The following is a 23,405-nucleotide window of genomic DNA, read 5'->3' on the forward strand; positions in this document are numbered from 1 at the left end:
GTTCCCATGTCACCTACATCCTGATGGTGCGCACCAGGGTGTGTGGCCATGGAATGCAGGGCTGAGCACAAATCTCGGCAAGAGCTGCTGCACCAAGGTCTCCATGGTGGTCGCCAACCTTCCCATGGTGACCTTGAGGCGCTCGCATGTCAGAGTCACAACATCAGACAGAACGCGGAAGGATTCCTCTGTCGTTTGCTCTAGTCTGCTGAGTAACTGTCAAATCTCTGCCTGATGTTCCGCCGCCTGTCATTGCATCTCCAGCATTGATTTGGCGGCCACTTCTAGAGGCTCAACATCTGACTCGAACTGAGCGGGTGGCTGGTCTCCAGCAGCCCTCTGAGTGCCGGAGACCTGGGCTGTCCCTGCCTCCGGCTGCTGCGGGAATGTGTCAGTGAGGTGTTCCCCAGAGAGTGAGCCCAGCCTAATCTACAGCTGTGCCCCACCGTGCGTGTCTCTGAGCTGGCGGAGGGTGTGTGTGAGCACCATGACGGTCCTTCTGGAGCTTTGTGCTTGGATGAAGTCTGTGGGCTCAGACTGGTGCAGGACTGGCTTGGGGGCCTCGATCTGCTGGTGCCTAGAAAATAGAGTTTCAGTTCATGAGCATGAGCTAGATAAGACTGCAGATAAGACTGATTCACTGTGTGAACCGTACTGGGTTGGTAGAAGAGGCTGATCTGCCCTTCCCCACAGGAACAATCCGTGTCCTCCCCAGCCAGCTCGGCACAGCCTTCTCAAACTCAGTGAGGGCAATGATGTCGGCCGTCCCTCCCCCAGTCTGCGCCCTCTGTTGTGCACCAGCTTGGGCTGTATGGAGAAGAAAGAAAGGCTGTGATGAGGAGGGATGGAGCAGAGGTTGGGTGAGATGCATGTCCCCTGTGTGTGGTGAGTCCTCCCCAGAGGGGCCAGAGGATGGAGTGTGAGCAACATGATAGATGGGATGATGTGAAAGTCTCGGTGAGAGAATGAGTGTTGATGTGTGTCCCCCGCTAATGGTTGCGTGAGATCCCTGAAGAGAGTAGCCGTTTGAGTGCATGATGCCATGATGAGAGTTTGACATTGGAGGGAGTTGAAAGATGACTTACCCTGGTGGAGTGGATGAGATCATTCATCCTTGTCCTACACTGGGTGACATTTCCGGCCCAGTTGCCAGCCACACTTACCCCCTCCATGACGCCCTCCCAGGACAGAAAGATGAGGCTGCTGTGCTTTCTGCAGCCATCTTTGGGATAGAGCACATGCGTTTGTGCCTGTATCCCTCTGATCAAGGCCTGGAGGGCCTGGTACATGAAGCAGGGTGCTACCTTCTCCAGACCTTCCCTTTCTGGCTCCCAGACATCTCTGATGGGCTGCAGAGAGAGAGATTATGTGTTGGACTGGCCTTTAAATATGGCGCCCAGATCTTTTAACCCACCAGCTGATGGTGGGCAGACAAATCAGCTCCTAACCCGCCAGGTGATTCGGACCGATATGTGCATTTGCATAATTAATGAGGCAACAAGCGCAGAATCGTCTGCGAGTTCCTACCATTCCAGACAGTGGGATGGGTGCTGCTCAAACCGCCCACCACCGCACTTGGTCTCATTTATGGAAAATTCCGCCGGGAGCTTTTGAACCTCAACCAAGCATTCATAATGAGCTCAGCTGTAATAAAACCCCTTGGGAAATGTCAACAATTATGCCCATTGAAACAGGAACAGATGGCTAATTTTTTTTTTAAGTTACACCAGATGGTCTGCCAATCAATGTACTCCAGCAGTCAGCGTCTGCTTTTTTTACTGTAACCGAAAGCTGCAGCTGTTTTTTTTAATTTTGTTTTTAAAGGGCTGGGAATTTAAATCATTTCAGTTAACCAGAAACTGAACTGAACTAGCCATATAAATACTGTGGCTACAAGAGCAGTTCAGAGGCCAGAAATCCTACAGCGTGTAACTCACCTCCTGACTCCACAAAGCCTGTCCACCATCTGCAAGGCACAAGGTAGGAGTGTGATGGAATAGTCTCCGCTTGCTTGGATGAGTGCAGCTCCAACAACACGCAAGAACTGGACACCGTCCAGAACAGAGCAGCCCACTTGATTTGCACCCCATCCACAAACATTGACTCCCTCCACCACCGACGCACGGTGGCAGCATCTACAAGATACACTGCAGAAACACACCAAGGTTCCTTAGCACCTTCCAACCCCATGACCACTAGAAGGACAAGGGCAGCAGATGCATGGGGATATCACCACCTGGAAGTTACGAATGGGCAATAAATGCTGTCCTAGCCAGTGATGCCCATGTCCTATGAGTTAATTAAAAAATGTTAATGAGACTTAAACAGACCTTGTCTGCCCTCCACAAGCATTTATGGCTCCTCTATAATATCATTGTTTCCATATTCTGGGCTAAGGCCCTTGGAACATTGAAAACAGGGTCTGTTTAAACTCAGCAAGAATTTCAAATGGAGCTGCTCTGTCTGGATTTCTTACCTATGTGATTCATAACCTGTCCCCTTACCCCTGCTGACAAAAATGGGATTACTACAAATGGGGACAGGACTTCCACCTCTGGGATGCCATTTTTAAAGATCTCTGGAGCCACCGACTTCACAAAAATACAGCCCAAAATTGTTCATAAAACTGAAAGTAAATGTTATAACTTATTTTGCTGAAAGGAAGAAAGCTGCAGTGATGCAGAAGACATTCATCACAATAGAGGGAAGCGATGGCACAGTGGTTTTGTCACTGGACTAGTAATCCAGAGACCCAGGGCAATGCTCTGGAGACCTGGGCTCAAATCCCACCATGGCAGATGGTGCTGATGATTGCACAATATTCAGCACCACTTGCAACTCCTCAGACACTGAAGCAGCCCATGTCCAAATGTAGCAAGACCTGGACAATATCCAGGCTTGGGCTGAAAAGTGGCAAGTAACATTCACACTACACAAGTGCCATGCAATGACCATCTCCAACAAGAGAGAATCTAACCAAGTGCCCCTTGATATTCAATGGCCATATAAATACTGTCTCTGCAAGAGCAGGTCAGAGGTGAGGGCTCCTGTGATGAGTAACTCACCTCTAGACTCCCCAAAGCCTATCTGCCTTGTTCCAAAGGCACAAGTCAGGTGTGTGATGGAATACTCCCCACTTGCCTGGATGAGTGCAACTCCAACAGCACCCAAGAAGCTTGACATTGTCCAGGACAAAGCAGCCCACTTGATTGGCACCACATCCACAAACATTCACTCCCTCCACTACCAACGCACAGTAGCAGCAGTGTATACCCATCTACAAGATGCACTGCAAAACCTCACCATGGCTCCTTAGGCAACACCTTCCAAACCCATGACCACTACCATCTAGAAGGACAAGGGGAACAGATAGATGGGAACACCACCACCTGCAATTTCCCCCCACAAGCCACACACCATCCTGACTTGGAAATATATTGCCGTTCCTGTCGCTGGGTCAAAATCCTGGAACTCCCTCCCTAACAGCACTGTGGGCATACCTACAGCATATGGACTGCAGCGGTTCAAGAAGGCAGCTCACAACCACAAGGGCAACTAGGGATGGACAATAAATGCTGGCCCAGCCAACGAAGCCCACATCCCATGAATGAATAAAAAAAATCAAGGCTAAAACAGAATGGATGTCATTAAATCCAATGCTTCATTTTATTCAAGCATCCTTCACCATGGGATTGAACTAATTTAGGTGAATTTAGATACTTATAAATTTGTATTTCAAAACCAGAATCATTTGCATACATCTCCTTTGCATACATCTCTCAATGTTCAGTGGATAAATACATCTTGTGGTATGGTATTGAATTAAACAGAAGACCTGCACTTGATCCCTCATCTTTACTAGTTTTGCTGATTTAAAAGAGCACATTGCAATTTACTTGAGTGTCCCTCAAATGGGAAAATCAACCACGGCAAGTGAAGGCAGAGAGCACTGATTCAATTTAACGTGGGATGCTTTGCTTATTAATTTTGAGTTGCAACTACCCGTGTTTGTGACAATTGGGTTCACACCTAGCTCATAGTTTCTTCTCAATAATATCTTAGTATGCATTGTTAGAAAGTCATAGACATTGAAGTTGACTGAATGATATTGATGTTCTTAAATGCAGAATCAAGGGACTGGCAAAATGGTAAGAAAAAATGTTGTTGTTATGGGACTGCTGTGACCCTTCAAGTAAGGGACTGAAGCGATCACCGAAGGTATTGCTGGATCAGTAGTTCCCTGGATGTCTAGCTGCAATGCATTCTGATAGCCCATCTTCTTGTGGCTCTTCCATACCTTCCTTGTCTGATGATGCCTGGTTGCTCTGCTTCCTCCTACCCAAGTATTCTTTGCATTGCCAAGGCTGTGCAGAATTCAGCAATCTACAATGATGCAGACCACTTTGTCTGGACCATATTGTAACTTAACCCTGATTTAACAAGGTGTACTGACATTCAGTTCACTTTGGCCAATTATGTTCCTGGTGATCCCATGGAACCCATTGTACCTGTTTGTTCAGGAATATTAGATTTGTGGAGGGCTATCAGCAGCCAGTTGTGGAGGGGTATCCCATGTCCTTTAGCAGCCATCCTCTAATGTATCTGGATCAATAGGAATATGATGAGATGAATGAATGGCGCTCCAATATTGTAAATACTGCAAATAAGTACTTTTTAAGTATCTCCATCATTTTCCATTTATCCTCCACTATCTCATATTTATCATTTCCCTTTTTTCTGATATATTTGTAGAATACTTTATTCTTTTTATTTGCTTTCCTTATGCCCCATTTGACTTTCCTTATTTTCTTAGTTTCTGTCTTATTTTTTATCATACTTATGTGGCCCAAGTCCCCTCCTCTTCAATTTTCGTTTGAGTTTAAATTTGAAATATGAGCATTGGTATCTTTAGATGTAAGGAAGCAGAAAAAGTAAACAAACTGAGTGCTGTCGGAGCGGCCCACTTTCAGATGGCATGTTAAATTAAGGCCCTGTCTACCCTCTCAGATGGATGTAAAAGATTCCGTTGCCCTATTTTGAAGAGCAGGGAGTTATTCCTCTTGTCCTGACCAATATTTATCCGGCAATCATCATCACTAAATTAGATTATCTGATCATTATCACTTTGCTGTTTGTGGGAACTTGCTGTGTGCAACTTGGCTGCTGTGTTTCTGACATTACCACATGAGCTACACTTCAAAAGCACTTCATTGGCTCTAAAGCACTTTGGGATGTCCTGTGGTTGTGAAAAGCACTATAGAAATGCAATCCTTCTTCTCTTTCCCTTTTCTCTCCTTTCTTGGAAATCGTGACCATTACCTAATCAGATTCATACTGCAAACTAACAAATCAAAGCATAGTTAATGATAAAGATGAATTGGATACTTAAATACTTTCTCTGTGGTGGTAAGCTGCAAAATTAGCAGGTTGAATAAAGAACCTGCAGTACAGATAATTAAACACAAGATGGGTAAAGTATAAACAAAATATATTCTAAGAATAAAAAGGGTGTTTGGGATATTTGGATACATAGGGAGGTTAGTGCAAAAAAAATTAAAAAGAAGCACTTATAAATATGATGGAATAATACCAGAATGTGACAGCTATGAAAAGGAAAGGAAAAACAATTAGGAAGACTAAGAGGATTGTGAAATACTTAGGGGGTGGGGAGAGAAATTTGTTTGTGTAGCATCACTTCTAGCAGCACTATGCAGACTTAAGTCGATACATCTGGGCAGGCAGTGCCACAGACTGCAGCTTTTTTCTTGGGAGGCCTGCGCAGCACTCATCAGTGATATCAATGAAAGGGCCATTTTGCACTTCTAATTAATGGAATTGTGAGGATTCTTAATTAGTTTTTTTCAGAATTTATAGAATGCGGTAAAAATAGCACCCCAGAGGTATATGAGGAGGGTGTAGAAGAGCCACTGCTTGTGATAAATATTCAAATTGTCCAGATATGTCCTGTCTGCAAAAAGCAGGACAAATCCAATCCAGCCAATTACTGCCCCATCAGTCTACACTCGATCGTCGGCAAAGTGATGGAAGACGTTGTCCACAGTGCTGTCAAATGGCACTTAATCAGCTGCTTACTGATGCTTAGTTTGGGTTCTATCACGGCCACTTGGTTCCAGACCTTATTACAACCTTGGTCCAAACATTGACAAAAGGACTGAATTCCAAACATAGTGACTGCCCTTGACATCAGGACAGTGCTTGGCCAAGTGTGAAATCAAGGAGCCCTGCAAAATCAGGGGTAAAACTTTGAACAAGCTGTTGTCATACCTAGCACAAAGAAAGATGGACAATGTCCTGGGCCCAACCATCTTCAGCTGCTTCATCAATGACCTTCCCTCTATCATAAGGTCACAAGTGGGGATTTTCGCTGATGATTGCACAATGTCCAGTACCATTAGCAACTCCTTGGATAATGAAGCAATCTGCACCTGCATCCATCGTGTCTAATACATTCAGGCTTGGGCTGATAAATGGCAAGTGATATTCACACGATGCAAATGCCAGGCAATGGCTGTCTCCACCAGTAAATAATCTAACCATCTCCTCTTGATGTTTAATGGCATTGCCATTGCTGAATCACCCACCATCAACATCCTGGATGTTACCATTGACCAGAAACTTAACTGGACAGGTGCCATTGACTGTGGCTAGAAGAGCAAGTCAGAGGCTAGGAATATGTCAGTGGGTTGCTCACCTCCTGGCTCGCCAAAGTCTGTCCACCATCTACAAGGCACAAGACAGGAGTGTGATGGAATACTCTCGGCTTGCCTGGGTGAGTGCAGTTCCAACAACAGGCAGGAGGATTGACACTATCCAAGACAAAGCAGCCCACTTGCTCAGCCCCTCACTTGCCAACATCAGTGCATAGAGGCAGCAGTGTGTACCACTTACCAAGATGTCCTGCAGCAAATAGTCAAGGCTCCTTTGGCCGCACCTTCCAAACATGCGACCTCTACCACCTAGAAGAACAAGGGCAGCAGATGCATGCACCACCACCTGCAAGTACCCTCCAAGTCATACACTACTCTGGCTTGAATCTATATCACCATTCCTTCACTGTCACTGGATCATAATCCTGGAATTCTATCCCTAATAGCACTGGATGGCAGCTGTTCAAGAAGAAGGCTTACCAAGACCTACCCAAGGGCATATAGGGTTGGGCAATAAACACTGACTTTTCCAACAATGCCCACAACCCCAGAATGAATAAGAAAAAATAAAATCTGACTGGATTCATATTGAGTGCTGAGTCTAAGTATGAAAAGATGGGAATGGAATGACATATACCATATTGCAACATACCTAGTGAAGTGTTGTGATAGCACAGGATTCATATCAAAATGTTAACAACTGCATCACAGCTGTGTCTGATCCTGCCTTTCAAAACTACCAACACTGAATAATACCCAGAAGAGAAATTTCTGCCTTTTTCATCCAGTAATGAAGGTTAACTATAACATTGGACAAAATGTTCCCATTTGATGCACGGTGACATTGGGCGTGCGTCCTGACGTTACCGCACGCCATCGCACTATTTGGGAAGGTGGGCACGCTATAAGTTCGGATGCACGCCCGCCATCAATTAACGGGCCAGTTAAGGTCCTTGAGGCAGCAATTGGTTTTGATTTTTCGCAGCCCGTGTGATCTTCGGGTTGTCGTACGGGCACAATGGGCAGGCACGTAGGAAACATTTGTATAAACCTCATCCACGGGCGGGATAAGAGGGGTGAGTGGGGTCATGACTGTGATGTTTGCGGTATTTAAGTGTAACTTATACTTGCCTGTGTGATTAGAAAGGCTTCAAAATTCATACCAGCTGCTACGACAGGAGTAAAAGCCTTGGTCAGGATTCTACAGTAAAAATAATTTCTGGGCCTGAAGCTTTCAGGAAGCCTTCCCTTAACCTGGGAATGGGAGTTGTGATCGCCACTGGAGGAACCTCCTCTGAGGAGGAAGAGAGGGCCAGAAGGGGGAGGAGGCCAGGAATCCACATTCAGCCTCCAGGGAAGCCACCTTTGGGAGGAGAGGCGCAGGCACAAAGGGCGCAGGGCCAACAGGAAGTGCAAGGTGGAAGGGGCCACAGAAGACGCCACTATCCTGCTGCAGGGGTATACAGGCGGCGAAGCAGCTACCTCAATATGTCTGAGGTCCAGTGCCGAAGGAGGCTCCATCTCTCAAGGGAGACAGTCACCTTCACCTGTCAGATGATAGGCCCTGAGATCTCTGCAAACTGCATGGGTGGGCACCCCATGCCAGTGGCTCTAAAGGTCACAGCTACCCTCAACTTCTATGCCTCCTGCTCTTTCCAGGGGTCTGCGGTGTCTCCCAATCAGCTGTCCACACTTGTGTCAAGCAGGTGACAGACACTCTATTCAGGTGTGCATTGACTTTCATCCGCCACCGCTGGAACGATGCCAGTCAGACACAGCGAGCCAGAGGCTTCGCGGTGATTGCTGGCTTCCCCCGCATCCAGTGTGCAATAGACTGTACACGTGGCCATCAAGGCGCCAGCAGGTGATCCCGGTGCCTTTGTCAACAGGAAGGGCTTCCACTCCGTGAACGTGCAGATAGTGTGTGATCACAGGATGGTGATTCTGAAAGTCTGTGCAAGGTACCCAGGCAGCTCCCACGACGCCTACATCCTCAGACACTCCCAGGTGCCAGGGCTCTTCAGCACTCCAGCCCGGCTGGATGGATGGCTGCTGGGTAACCAGGGCTATCACCTCAGAAGGTGGCTCATGACACCTCTCCGGCATCCGAAAACAGAGGCTGAGCAGCGGTACAATGGGAGCCACATCTCCACAAGGGCTGCAGTGGAGAGAACCATCTATCTTCTCAAGATGCCCTTCCGATGTCTGGGCTGCTCAGGGGGCGCACTCCAATACCCCCCCAGATCGTATGTTGCTGATAGTGGTTGCATGCTGTGCTCTCCACAATCTGGCGCTGGAAATTGGGAACGCAGTGGACGAGGAAGACGTAGACGCAGTTGCTCCGGATGCACACGATAAGTCCTGCAGTGAGCCCGAGGATGAGCACACACAGAGAAATGCTGAGTGGGTAGACGCTGACCCGGGCATACTCCAGGGAGGCAGGGACACCCGGGAGGCTTTAATCCAATGAACATTCAGCTAGCCCACCACAGATGGACCTTCAACACACGCCAGGGCTGCAGGCTCCACACTCGATACCTGAGTGCTAAATCAACTGGATACTAACATTAACTAAGGCCCTTGTCAATAAAGTTCAATGTCAAACAACTCACCCATAACATTTTGACTTCCCGTATATATGCAGAAGTAAGGAATCACCCTGAGGCATGGCAACATGTCAAAATTTATTGAGTGAACAAATATCAAATGCTGGGTCAAAATCCTGGAACTCCCTTCCTAACAGCATTGTGGGTGTAGCATGGGCTGCAGTGGTTCAAGAAGGCAGCTCACCATCACCTTCTTAAGGGCAATTAGGGATGGGCAATAAATGCTGGCCCAGCCAGCGAAGCCCACATCCCGTGAATGAATAAAAAAAATGTAACTTCATAAAGCAAAACAAAAAAGGTGTTGCACATCACACCAAGTCTTCCACAAAGTACTATGGGTCAACCTAAAAGCACCAGTGAGAAACCCATGGTGTGCCTAAGGTGCCTTAAATTTACACTTACGGATGCTACGTCTAGGTGCTGTCCCCTCGCTGGCACTGGCATCTGAGACAGCCTGCTTACTGTGCTGACCTGTTGGTCTCGATGACCTTGGAGGACGTCCTCTGGCCCCCGGAGATTTTGATGGCCCCGCCCAGGAGGGAGCAGCCAGTTCCACAGCTGGCTTCTCCCCAGTCGCCACAGCCTCATTGGATGCCACGGTCACTGGCAGAGGGACAGAGGAGCTGCTGCCCTCATCCAGAGTGCCCGGGGAGGAGCCCGCAGAGTTGACAGGCAGCTGCTGCGCCGACGCGAGGTCGGTTCGGACCTCCCTGCTCACCGTAGATGGATGAGCACCGATCTGGGACACTTGAAGCCCAAACCATCCCCCACACTGGCACTGACTAGCTGAGGCAAATGCCGCTGTGAAGGCTTGCAGCTCCGAATGTAACCCCTGATTAGTGTCCTGGAGGAGCTTCTCCACGAGAGTCGCCACTCTCTCCATGGAGGAAGCATGGCGCTTGGCCATGAGGCTCATTGCAACGGTCATGCTTCACATGGACTTCTCAAATATGGGCACCATGCCATGCATAACCTCCTGTATCTCCGCCAGATCGTCCCGCATACCCTGCGGCACTTCCAGCGTTGGCTGCCTCACGGGCGACTCCAGAGGCACATCATCAGCCACCGACTGAGCATGTGCCTGGTACCCAGCAGTCTTCCAACTGGCGGTACCCTGGGCACCCTCCATCTCTGCCCGCATCTCAAGCAAGTGTGAAGTGCCCTCACCATCGTGCCCCAGGACACTAGCCGATGATCAAATTCCTACTGAGGTGCTAGTATCTGTGCTGGTGCCTACCTGGCAAAGGTGGTGTGATGTTGGTGAGTGCATTTGCTTGGGGGCTTCAGGGGTGAGAGACGGGTCCTCTGTCTCTTCTCTCCTCCTCCCGGCTCTGCTCCAGTGATGCTGAAAAGGAGAAAAAGGACATTTGATTAGTTACAGTGCAGACAATGTTAACTTGCATGCCGCTCCCCCAGATCATTATGCACTCATCCTTCCATAATCAATGGTAAACCCATGTTGCAAACTTCAATCACTGAGCATTCAGCAGTGCCATGGCTTCTGGAACACGCATGGTGACCTCAGTGCTCGGCAAACATACCTCCCCGTGGCACCCCAGCCTCACCGCCACCGGTGGACCTGTGAGCATGACCAGATCCAAGGCCTGCTGCTCATAAGCAGTTAGGATGACCAACTGTGCCTGCCCTCCACCAGTCCGCATTCGTTCCGATGCATTGTGTACAGTCTTCTCCTGAAAAGGAGAGAGGAGCATTGATTAGTCCAGCCTGCACCTGGATTCCCATCATATCCCTGCCAACCCAGCCAGAGTGGGACATTGCAGGACTCCAGTTCTTCATCACCTCGCAGCTGCCGCACACTCACCAAACAAGCCAGGGCTGACCCCCTCTCCCCATTGGCCAAATGCTGCCTCCTTCACATCTGGCACTACAAGGTGTCACTTTGCTAAGCAAGGAGGCACAAGCATGTGGAGCACAAAGACCAGCAGATGGATTGGTGCCCTGCCAACTGGAAGCTCCCCTCCCAGCATGTTAGCACCTTGACTTTGACATGTTTCCCAGTTCCAGCACTCTGCCTAGGTGCAGAACCTTGACTTTCACCCCCATTCTACACTCTGGGTGTCAGTGTCACACATGCTGCGGAGGCAGAACCCATCCTAGCTCAACCCTCTCAGGGTGAACTGAGCATGGGCAATCTCTGCTGTCACACCCAGCGAGGGATACATACCCTGAGGGATTCAATGCCGTTACTGTACACAGAGTTGCCAGGGGGGACGGTGGGTGGTGGTATGGGGAAAGGGTGACAGCTGCATTAAGTGACTTGAGCCAACATGGTACTCATGGCCTATGCTCCGGCCTGGCCTGCCCCGATGGCCTACCCTCCGGACTTGCATCACCTCCATTGCCCCTCTGCTGAGCCCTTCTCCCAACCTTTGTGAGCAGCCTTTCCAAGGCTACCAGGCCTTCATTTATACAGGCTGCCGGTTCGCCATTGGACCTGGCAGTCTGAGCACACCCTCCACCGCCCGCCCACTCCCGCTTTGCACAGGAGTCGTGAACTACCCTGGGCGTGCCTTAATTGGCCCACCTGAGTAAAATGGCGGCGCGGACCTGGCCGTAGGCAGCAATCAGGTGCGCGCCCGCCCGCTCCCACTCTCGCACGGCCCACCCGACATGGGGAGTATTCTCCCCATGATTATCAACACCTGGCTAAGATTCAGGCTGTGACCTGAGGTCTCCCTTAACTTCATTACTCAGTCACCCTTATGTGCAAACTCATTTTGCCTTTAGGAACGTATATATATAAAAATAGAGAGGATTGGGATATGGTTTATTTCCTGGTAACTGAGCAGCATTCCACATTGTGCATCCACTGCACATGACAATGAAAATGACCTTGTTTTGAATTCTTGCAGCAGGTTCACTGGACTTGGCTACTGATTATTTCAGTTAGTCCTCAACCAAAAATTTATCTAAGAGAAACAATTGCAAGAAACAATATTGCCGGCTCATCGGGATCTCATTATTGTGCCAATATTCAGCAGAATTGGAATATATAAACTGACTGCCAGCGATGAATAGGCTGCACTTTTCACACCTTTACATTATGCTTTCATTGAGGTGTCGTGTTGCAGGGCAGGTGTATTGTAAAAGTAAATAGAGACAGCAGGTGCTCATTGTTGGTAATGTTTCTCTGCAATCAGTGCAGCCGGGATCGCCATAGTGATATCTGCTTTACTTAATAATGCTGCAACCACTCAGCTTAAAACTGAACTAAAGAGCTCTGGACGAAATAATCAGTGTGACTGTAAGGTAACTGGAAATAAAAATAGATCTAATTGCCCAAAAGCTGCTTAGTTTTTAAATGAGCATCTCTTGACCTGGCAACAGGATGGATTCACATCTAGCCAAATCTGTATGTCTTTTTAATGTACCTACATATATTAGGTTGCAGTTAAAGTCCTCTCTTGAATGTACTAAATGGTACAATGCTAATGAATCCAGGGGAAAATAATGTGCAAACAATAACTACTGCAGTGAATCTTAACCTACAACTCATAAAAACTGTTAACTGTTATAAGGTATTAATAAAAATGGTGAATGCATAACACAGATTTGCTCAATATAGTTTGTTTATTGATAGGCAATGAAAATTCACATTATTGTTAATCTGATGGGATGAAATGCAACATGTCTCAATTTTGAGGATCAGCTTTTAGGGCGAGACCTGTTTACAATTATGAAATTATGAAATAAAAGGTTTAAAAATTTATTTAAACATGCCCCCTCATGTGACTGTGTCACATGAGATGGGACATGTTTTTATATTTACAAATAAGTTTTTATTTATTCAATAAAATCTTCAGGAAACCTCATCGTGCTCGTGAGTGAGGTTTCCTAAAAAAACTCCTTTTTGCCTGCCTGCCAACCTTAAGGTTGGACGGGAACATTTACAATAACCTTAATTAGATCCTTAATGGCCTTAATAGGCCGTTTACATATCGGCGGGCATGCAGCCGACTCTGGCGCACGCCCGCTGAACAAAGCATTGCTACTCAGAGCGATGACGTCGGGACGCACGCCCAACGTCATCGGGCTTCATTTTATGTGTCGGGCCCGCCCCCACACGCCAACTGAAAAATCCTGCCCCTAATCTTTATCAACATTACTATTTGGTGTAAAACTCACAAGCACAGAATGTTACTAGACTTGTTAATTGTCAGCCTTTTTTTTGGGTAAGTATTACTCTGAATTCTGCATTGAATCCTGGGCCAGTTCAGCAATCGATTGGCTCAATTGCAATACACCTTTCAACCAGAGAGAGTTGGAACCCAACAGTTGACTATTTGGCTGATGCCAATTAGAATTATGACTGTCCATTAATCATAACACTAGTCCATTGGCAAAATGTATTTTTTCGGCAATACTCAAGTTCTGTATTATCACACAGCTAAATGCAATATTATGGGAAGATAGTTTCTTATATAGAAAAAGGCCTCCTCATATCCGTTATTAAAAGAGAAATTTCAGCCACTTGGGTGATGCTTTCCACCATAAGTTAATTTTAGAAAAAAGGGAATTTTCAGCTCTGTCACCCCATGCATACAGCAGGAGCATAGGCATAAATGTTTCAACCGCTACTGAAGAAGGCTATTCAAGCCCATAGCACCTGTGTTGAAATTGGTGGATGTACTCCAATTCTATCTTTTAAGTCTCTAAAACCATACTGCTTAATGGACAAAACAAAAACAGAATTACCTGGAAAAACTCAGCAGGTCTGGCAGCATCGGTGGAGAAGAAATCAGTTAACGTTTCGAGCCTTCACGGCCCTTCGGCAGAACTGAAGCATAGTTAGGGGAAAGGAGAAATATAAGCTGGTTTAAGATGGGGTGGGGGGGAGGTGGAGGGGGGGGTGGGGCGGGGGGCGGGGGAAGAGAGAAGTTGAGAGTGTGGTGATTGTGGAGATAAGCAGTGATAGGAGCGGATAATCAAAAGATGTCACAGACAAAAGAATCAAAGAGGTGTTGAAGGTGGTGATATTTGTCTAAGAAAAGTGCTAATTAAGAATGGAAGACAGGACACTCAAAGTATAGCTCTAGTGGGGGTGGGGTGGAAAAGACTAACAAGGTTTTAGTTTTAGATTTAAAAATAATGGAAATAGGTGGGGAAAGAAGAATCTATATAAATTATTGAAAAAAAAGGGGGGGGTGGGAGTTTAAGATCTAAAGTTGTTGAATTCAATATTCAGCCGGAAGGCTGTAAAGTGCCTAGTCGGAAGATGAGGTGCTGTTCCTCCAGTTTGCGTTGGGCTTCACTGGAACAATGCAGCAAGCCAAGGACAGACATGTGGGCAAGAGAACAGGGTGGAGTGTTAAAATGGCAAGCGACAGGGAGGTTTGGGTCTTTCTTACGGACAGACCGCAGGTGTTCTGCAAAACGGTCGCCCAGTTTGCGTTTGGTCTCTCCAATGTAGAGGAGACCGCATTGGGAGCAACGAATGCAGTAGACTAAGTTAGGGGAAATGCAAGTGAAATGCTGCTTCACTTGAAAGGAGTGTTTGGGCCCTTGGACGGTGAGGAGAGAGGAAGTGAAGGGGCAGGTGTTGCATCTTCTGCGTGGGCATGGGGAGGTGCCATAGGTGGGGGTTGAGGAGTAGGGGGTGATGGAGGAGTGGACCAGGGTGTCCTGGAGGGAACGATCCCTACGGAATGCCGTCAGGGGGGGTGAAGGGAAGATATGTTTGGTGGTGGCATCATGCTGGAGTTGGCGGAAATGGCGGAGGATGATCCTTTGAATGCGGAGGCTGGTGGGGTGATAAGTGAGGACAAGGGGGACCCTATCATGTTTCTGGGAAGGAGGAGAAGGCGTGAGGGAGGATGCGCGGGATATGGGCCGGACACGGTTGAGGGCCCTGTCAACGACCATGGATGGAAAACCTTGGTTAAGGAAGAAGGAGGACATGTCAGAGGAGCTGTTTTTGAAGGTAGCGTCATCAGAACAGATGCGACGGAGGCGAAGGAACTGAGAGAATGACATTAGCCGTCTCAATTTCTCTGCTCCTCTCACCCATTCTAATCTGTCTGTCTCTGAACTTAAACTCTTAAACCAGCTTATATTTCTCCTTTCCCCTAACTATGCTTCAGTTCTGCCGAAGGGCTGTGAAGGCTCGAAACGTTAACTGATTTCTTCTCCACCGATGCTGCCAGACCTGCTGAGTTTTTCCAGGTAATTCTGTTTTTGTTTTGGATTTCCAGCATCCGCAGTAGCTTTTAGCTTTTTGTTTTTATCTCTGCTTAATGGACAGACTGGCCTCCTTCTGTGCCATTATGACTCCATATGAGAATATACTTCCTAATCAACATTTTGTGAGTTTATTAAAAAGCAGTCATGGATTAAGACTTGAGAATTCATCTTTTAAAGAAAATAGAAAAATGTCAGGATTTCTTTGCAATTTCTGATATACAAATAAGATTGTGGGAACATTCAGTTCTTGGAAATGCAGTATTTGAGTATTGCTGAAAAAAGACATCTTGTCAAATCTTTTAGACAAATCCTCAGTGTGCTAAAGATTACGCTGACAACCGATTTAAGATTGTCAGTCAGGCTCGCAATGTGGTGCATTTGTGTGTACTGGAAACTACATATATTAATACAAGGGGCCCTCTTCTTTGCAGACAGAAAGAGCATTGCGTCTGTTTCAGCTAAAAAAAAATAAGTGATGGCTATTCGCTGGTTCATTCCTCAGGGCAATGCCTTGATCAATCAGAGTCAAGCTGCCTGGTTTAAATTTCAAATAATGCTTGGCAGTTAACTGTCAGTCATCATTAACTGGGGCATTCTCCATGGCAATGCCTCTACCAATCAGAGTACACTTGTCAACCAATCAGCACTGTCCTCTCATACAGTATAAAGTTGTTGCTTCCCTGAACACTAGTATTCTTGTAATTGTCCTGATGAGTGCAAGATGGAAAGCTTTGACAAAATGTATTTTTTTTTGGCAATACACAAGTTCTGTACTACCAATTGGCTAAATGCAATATTATGGGGAGATAGTTCATTATATAGAAAGAGGCCTCCTCATATCTGTTATTAAAGGAGAAACCTCAGCCACTTGGGTGATGCTTTCCACCATACTTTTTTTTTGCTAAAATTAACTTAAGATGCAAATGTAAATTGGGTTTAGTACTTGCACCTTCTTTTCCAATAAAATTAACAAAAGAAGGAAAATAAATCCTATTGTGGCTAGAAAGCAGCAGTATTCAGCCATTTCTGAATTCACATCTAACATTTGCTGCAGCTCTAAACAAATAATTGTTTCACCAATGTAAATTGGATGGAAAACATATTCCCTTTGCCTCAATCTCTGTCATCCTTCCAGTTCAATCGTAGCAATAGCATTAATCATTTCCACTGACCTAATTGAATGTTTATAATTACTGTGCACTGTAATGACAATAGTAGATTTGCCAAATGTCTTGATTAAATTATCAATTTCCCTCAACAGGTCAAGAAAGACAGAAACAAAAAGAAAGTTCTCTTCATTCGTTGGGAATCATTGTTGGGCTATCGCTAACATTGATTGTCTGTATACTGCTTTACTTTCTTCTGAGAAGATATTTTCCTCGAAAAGGTATGCTGTTATCAACTAAAATCAAGATCAGTTTTGTGGTGTTTATTCCAAACTTTGTCATCAACTTGACATCTGGAAACAATGGAAATAATTTTTCATATTTCCAGAGTTGTTATCATCATATTTACTTCATAATGTTAACTAAAGTTTTGCAATGAGTTTCCTCTGCTTTAAAAAAAGCTTAAAGCATTTTTACTTTGAAAGCTTCTCTATTGCATTAGTGAATATATGTATTGCCTGGTGTGGTACTGAGGTGCACAGGTATTGAAGAAGCCTGTGTCTGAAGCCTTAGCTGATTTCACCTAGAGTGGCAGTTGGCATTATAACTAACTTAAGTACTTCGGAGTCATGTAGGAGAAAAACAATCAACCAGAGTGCAATGCTTCTTGATGGAAAGTGTATGTTGGGTCAGAACAAGATCAAGCTTGGCGATGATACACTCCATAGTCAAATGGCTTGTCATTGTCTGGACCTAAACATAAAGAATGGGAAATTAAGTTAGGTACTAAAGGTCAGCTGGCACACTGTGTATCATACACTGACACAAGGTAGTGGTTTCAAGGCGGGAGGAGAGAATGAAGTGACAGATTTTCAAAAATTTCCTGTCCAATGTGTAATTACTTCTATTTGTAAGGCTGGTTGCAACCTATTTATAACCTGTATGGTTGGCAGTTGGCCATTGGCCAGTCAGCTTATGTTGTAAACAAAATTTATATTTTATGGTAGATACATTGAATACTTGGAGTTTGTATGACTAATTAGCCTGCCCACTGCTAACATGGTCTGTGCAATGTAGATTAAAGTGCTGGCCTTTCATTGAAGAAGTACATTGTATTGCATAGCTGTTTTTCCTTCTGAGATTCATGGATGTTTTGTGCTTCTATTAAGCAATTTTTTTTGTAATGTTCAACCAAATGTCTGATATGCTCTGAAACCCTTCACCATGCTTAAGTAACACCAAAACAAACAATTGAGAATATCACACAAGTACTGCTTTAACTGCTGTGGAACGCACACACTGTTTCATAGGGACCAACCTCACTTAATTTATTCTAAAAAACTTAGGCGAATATTCTCAAAAATCAAGACTTAGAGAGTCTCGGAAGTGCTTAGAGATACTGTTGGAGTTAACCTACTAAAACTGCATGGAGCACTGGGTAGCTAGTGTTATAATTATTAAGAAATCAGCTCACAGGGCTATGTGAAATTAAGTAACAAGAATCCAAGTCACTAGTGTGACATAAATCAAACTGGCTGGCCAGTCATCATTAGTGTTCAAGTATTCAAGATTTGGTAATGACCTTGGTGTTTACAGTGAGGCAAATGGCTACAGATTGCTGGGATCACCATTTGTTGGTTATAATGTATGACCTTTGCTGGGTTGTGTGGCAATAAATTGGATTATTGTGAATTTACCCAGCTCAGGATTACCCAGTTTACCACAGAGAACTGACTTTATTCCAGCCTCTTATCACCAGACATTTTAACTTGAAGCCAACTAGATCCTGAAGTGACTCTGCTTACCTCTCTGCAAGAAAACTAGTCACTAGTGAATCATTAGACAATGGATGTGTAGAGTTTTGAGCCCTTGTTAAGTGATACACTCTCCTGCAGTGAATTGAGAAGCACAAGTGATCATAAAATACAATGACATTCTATGAATACTTTAAAATAAAACTCAATCTGCTTGATAAATTCTTCACAAAAAATAAATTCAGGAATTTAGTGCTACGGGAGCCCAGAGGTGAAAAAGATGGCAACAATTTGCTAAGGTCAACTTCCAGCATGATCCGTACTTATTGCCATGTTAGGAAGGGCGAAAGTGCATCTTGTGTGTGGTAATCTGAGGTGCAATACACCTTTAATAGAACGTGAGCAGATTGACTGTGTAACTGTGTTACCCAATTGCTGTGTTGCGCGGGATGCAATGTTAATCAGTAGTTTAGAATAGGGTCTGGTTGGAGAAGCACACATTGTATCAGTGCTCTGTTACTTGTGTAAATAAACAACAGGCAGAATTTTGCCCTTGGTGGGCGTGTGGGCCCCACCGGCTCGGCGGCAGGCGGACAGCCGACCTCCGCCACCGAAACGGGGCCTGCTGCCATTTTGAGTGGGCGGGCCAGTTAAGGACCGTCCAGCGGCCTGCCCGACAGGAAGCGCTATGCACTTCCTGTGCAGGGGGGAAGTCAAAGTGTGCCCTCTGAAAGTGCTGTCTCAGGGAGATTACTGACAGTGTACAAAAGTAAAAAAATAGAGAAATAAAAATATTATTAACATGTCCCCCTCATGTGACAATGTCACACGAGATGGGACATGTTAATAAATATCACATTACATTTATTAAGGTTTTTAAAAAGGAACATGAAACCTCATCCCACCAGTGGATGAGGTTTCATGTATTATCAGAAGCCCGCTGGGGCTCCTGGCCTGCCCGCCAGCCTTAAGGTTGGATGGACAGGGCCTTTATTTACTTTAATTACCCTGTCAATGGTCTGAATTAGCCATTCAAAGGTCGGCAGGCGGACAGCAGATTTCGCTGTCCGCCTGCCTTCCTGAAAATTTAAAGGGACCGGGATGATGTCGGGGGTTCCTCCTGACGTCATCCCGTGTCATTTTCCCATCGGCAAGCGGGCCCTGCCCCCAAATCGCCGATGGGAAAATTCTGGCCAACGTGTGCATCACCTTATATCGGTCTCTGCGTCTGCAGTATATTGTTTGCCAACTCACTCACTGGTAGATAGGCGTGCAACCATGTTTGCGAGCAAAGCAACCCAAAAGAAGGAACATAACATCGTGGGCAGAATTTTCTCCCTTGCGGGCGGGCGGGCCCGACCCAATCTCCGGTGGGCAGGGAGCCAATCCCCACCGGAGAAGCAAGCCCCGCCGCCATTTTACGTGGGCGGGCCAATTAAGGCCCGCCCAGCGTGACGTCTGGCGGGAAGTGCTATGCGCTTCCTGTGCAGGCAGGGGGATGAATTCCCCAAAAGCTAAGTGCAGCCTCAGGGAGATCGCTTAATTAAATTAAAATTAAAAATTTTAATTAATTAAAAATAGAGGAAAATAAATTCCCTAACATGTCCAGCTAATGTCACATGAGATGGGACATGTTCATAAATTACAGTAAAACTTTATTAAACTTTTTAGAACCCTGCTTGAAACCTCATCCCGCTGGTGGATGAGGTTTCATGTTTTTTCTAGTTCCCGCTGGGGTTCCTGGCCTGCCCACCAACCTTAAGGTTGGATGGGCAGGTCCTTTAATTGTTTAAATGATCCTGTCAATGGCATCAATTGGCTATTGACAGGTCGGTGGGCCCGCAGCTGATTTTGCTGTCCTCCCGCCTTCCTGAAAATTTAAATGGGCTGGGATGATGTCAGGGGTTCTGCCCATCATCATCTCGCATTATTTTACGTGTCGGTGAGCGGGCCCCGCCCCCTGCTTGCCAATGGCAAAATTCTGCCCTGTGAGTGTGCTGGAAGCACGTGAAGTGGGAAGATTGTGATGTTGCTCCAGTGAGGTGCTTATGACTTTCAGTTGCTGCTGCAGAGTTAGTGGAAGTACTGTGCATTGTGTAATTGGAGGACTGCACACAAGTTATTTGACTCAGAAGGGAGTGGCGCTGGACCTTTGCCAGGACCGGAGTTGATTTTAAAGACTCTTGAGCAGAAATCTTGCTCTCAGTCATGGGGGCTCTAGTTCTTGGGCTGAAGAATGCCACGTAGCAGGGGAAGACGAGGGCTCTCAACAGAGGGCTTAACCATGTAGGAGCCTCAGAGAGCATATCTCTTACCTGCACCTCAGCTAGCAGCATTATCTATGGTAGCTTTACTTCACCAGTTGTCTGGTGACTGAACTGTGCCACCTCCCTGAACTGGATATGAAGCCACCCAGCGTGGTAAGGATGCCAGTGGCCATTAAGGTGTGGTGTTCAATTTCTACACTGGAGGATACTTCCATGCCGGGACTGGCAAAATCATCAACGTTTCTCAGTTCATTGTTCATTTCTGCGTCTGGGAGGTCACTGAGGCTCTGTACTCCAGGAAAACTGGCTCTAAACAGAGAGAAGCAGGAGGAGTGAGCACATGGCTTTGCCAGGACAGTGGGCTTCCCAGTGGTGCAAGGAATCATTGTGTGCTCACTCCAGGTTCAGCAGGCACCATGTCTCATTGTGGAAACTGCAAATGTTCCACTCCCATAATGTACAATTGATGTGTGACCACGCACAGCCACCATGTTGGTGAATGCCCACCATCCTGGCAGCATTAATAAGTGCTTTTATCTTGTGCTACTTCTGGCATTTTCGAGCTGCCACTTCGAAGTAGAAGGTTTTCAGTAACGAGGGCTACATGCTCTACATAAAGCTGATGACTCCCCTCTGCCCCCAACCATACAGAAATAGTGCTCCTACAATGAGAGCTATGCTGTGAGCAAGGACGTCATGGAGCAGATTATTAGTATGCTCAAACAATGGTTCCACTGCCGGACCACTCGTGGAAGCCTTCCAGTACTGACTGGCGTGTGTCTTGCAATTTATCACTCCATGGGCCTCCATTACATAAAATATGTGGCTAACTGGACAAATGCCTTATAAGTACTGATAGCTACAAAATTCCTTGTTAGCTTTTGGTTTTACTCGGGTCTTCCTAGTCAACAGAAACCACAAGTGCACTCTGGAACACTGAAGGTATGCATTCTTTACACAAAATACTATTACCCAGTTTCAGAAAAACTGTTCTAAAGCAATTCAGCAATTCTTGGCGTAAAATTTTAAGAACGTTATTATTCCCCCTAGAACAGCTTTGGTCCAAAGGTTGTGATTAGCCAAGTATAACTCTTGCCATAACAATAACTTTCATTTTTATAGCATCTTTAATGAAACCAAATTTCCTTTCCAGAAATTACAACCAAGCAATGATGGGAAAAAGATGTGTGCGGGGGGGGGGAAGGGGAATGGCTGAAGGCACAGTCAAAGAGCTGGGGTGGGGTCTTTTGGCCCCTCCTGCCGATGGGACCTTCTGGCCTCACTGAAGTTAATGGAATTTTTAAAGGCTCTCTGCATTGACCACAGTGGGAGCCACTGCATTGGGGCTGGAGAATCCCAATGGTAGTTTTGAGAAGGGTTTTGAAGATGGCAGACTAAAAATGGTGGCGAGATTTTAGGATAGACTTGGCCTGATATGGAACCAATTGTGGAGCAAGAGGAATGATGAAAAGGAAGCTGGAGTTGAAAGAGCAGGAGCTGGCAGGTCTGGAGAGGTCACAGATAGAGGGGAGTGACAGGGCTGTGGAGGATATTTTTTTATTTGATACATTGGGGCTGATAACCAAGATTGACCAGAAGTGTGAGAGGATGGTGTGTAAGTTGGGATAAAATTCGGGTTGCGGAGTTTTTTGGATAACTTGTAGTTAATGAAGTATGCAGCTAGGGAGATCAGTAAGTTGAGTGTTTTGCTAGAAAGTGAACAGGAAGGATAAAATTGCTTCAGGTCGGGATTGAGACCTGAAGCGGCTGCCAAGCACGTATGTAAGTAGCCAAACGTCTCTTTCAGGTGGCCACCGGGGATGTCTGTAAAATCTTCTGGGTGTCATTGCGGGGGGGAATACTGGTTCCTGAAATTAACCCTTATTGCAGCCATTTACAAAAACCCCGATGCATTTTTATATTATAAAACACCTACCATGCTGTCAGGATGTCTCCAAGTATTTTATGAGTTGTAATCACTGTTTTGTATACAAAGGCAGCATCCAATTAACACATAACAATGTCCCAAACAGCAAACACGATAAATATTCAGCTGATCTGATTTTTGACATTGGCTGTGGGAAAAATGTTATCTAGGGAAACTTCCAATCATCTTCCAATAATACCATGGTTTTCTTAAAATCCACCTAAACAGTGTACAACATCACGTTTAAAAAATAACACTTTCAAGCCTAGACTTTGTGCTCAAGTCTTGGACTAGACGCTTGAACACACAACCTTCTGACACTTAGAGGCAAACGTGTTTCCAATCCAGCCAAACTAACAGTGAAAACTGAGGCAAAACAAGCCTGAAGGTGACAAAGGCCTCAGCACCAATGCACATTCTCCTTGTTTGAGCATTACTGTGAAAGCAGACTTTAAACTCAATACAAAAGCATTACCAATACAAGGAATAAAAATAGAAAATTCTGGAAAGACTCAGTAGGTCACGTAGTATTTGTGGAGAGAGAAATAAATTTAACAGCTGGAATTTTTTACCTTCCCTGGCCCTGCCACGCTCCCCGCCCCCCCGCCCACCCTGGAGCAAGTTGGTATCAGGAGGATGTAAAACCGGGTGGGATGGCTGGGGGAGACCGTGCCCACCTCTGCTGGTATTTTAAGAGCAGCAGTGCAGGTCTTGGGCAGCTCACCTGCTCTTGACTCAATTATAACCCTTAAGTAGCCAATTAATTTTATTTTACTATCAGCAGGATGTGCTCACACCACGTGGTGAGGCCTGGCTGCAGGTTCCATGGGGGGAGGGGGGATGGGGAGGAGCATCCCACCTGTTTGGGCATCCTGT

General features: G+C 45.9%; 1 protein-coding gene across 1 annotated transcript in view; it reads left to right on the forward strand.

Annotated features, from left to right (window-relative positions):
- hepacam2 (HEPACAM family member 2) overlaps positions 1-23,405 on the forward strand; it is a 182,191-nt gene that overhangs the window by 112,391 nt on the left and 46,395 nt on the right. The window contains exon 5 of the mRNA XM_078538751.1: positions 16,737-16,862. Within this exon, the coding sequence (XP_078394877.1) occupies positions 16,737-16,862 (126 nt within the window). The remainder of the gene's footprint in view (positions 1-16,736; positions 16,863-23,405) is intronic.

This window comes from Cetorhinus maximus, chromosome 3 (genome assembly GCF_964194155.1).
Source record: "Cetorhinus maximus chromosome 3, sCetMax3.hap1.1, whole genome shotgun sequence".
NCBI classification, from domain to species: Eukaryota; Metazoa; Chordata; class Chondrichthyes; order Lamniformes; family Cetorhinidae; genus Cetorhinus; species Cetorhinus maximus.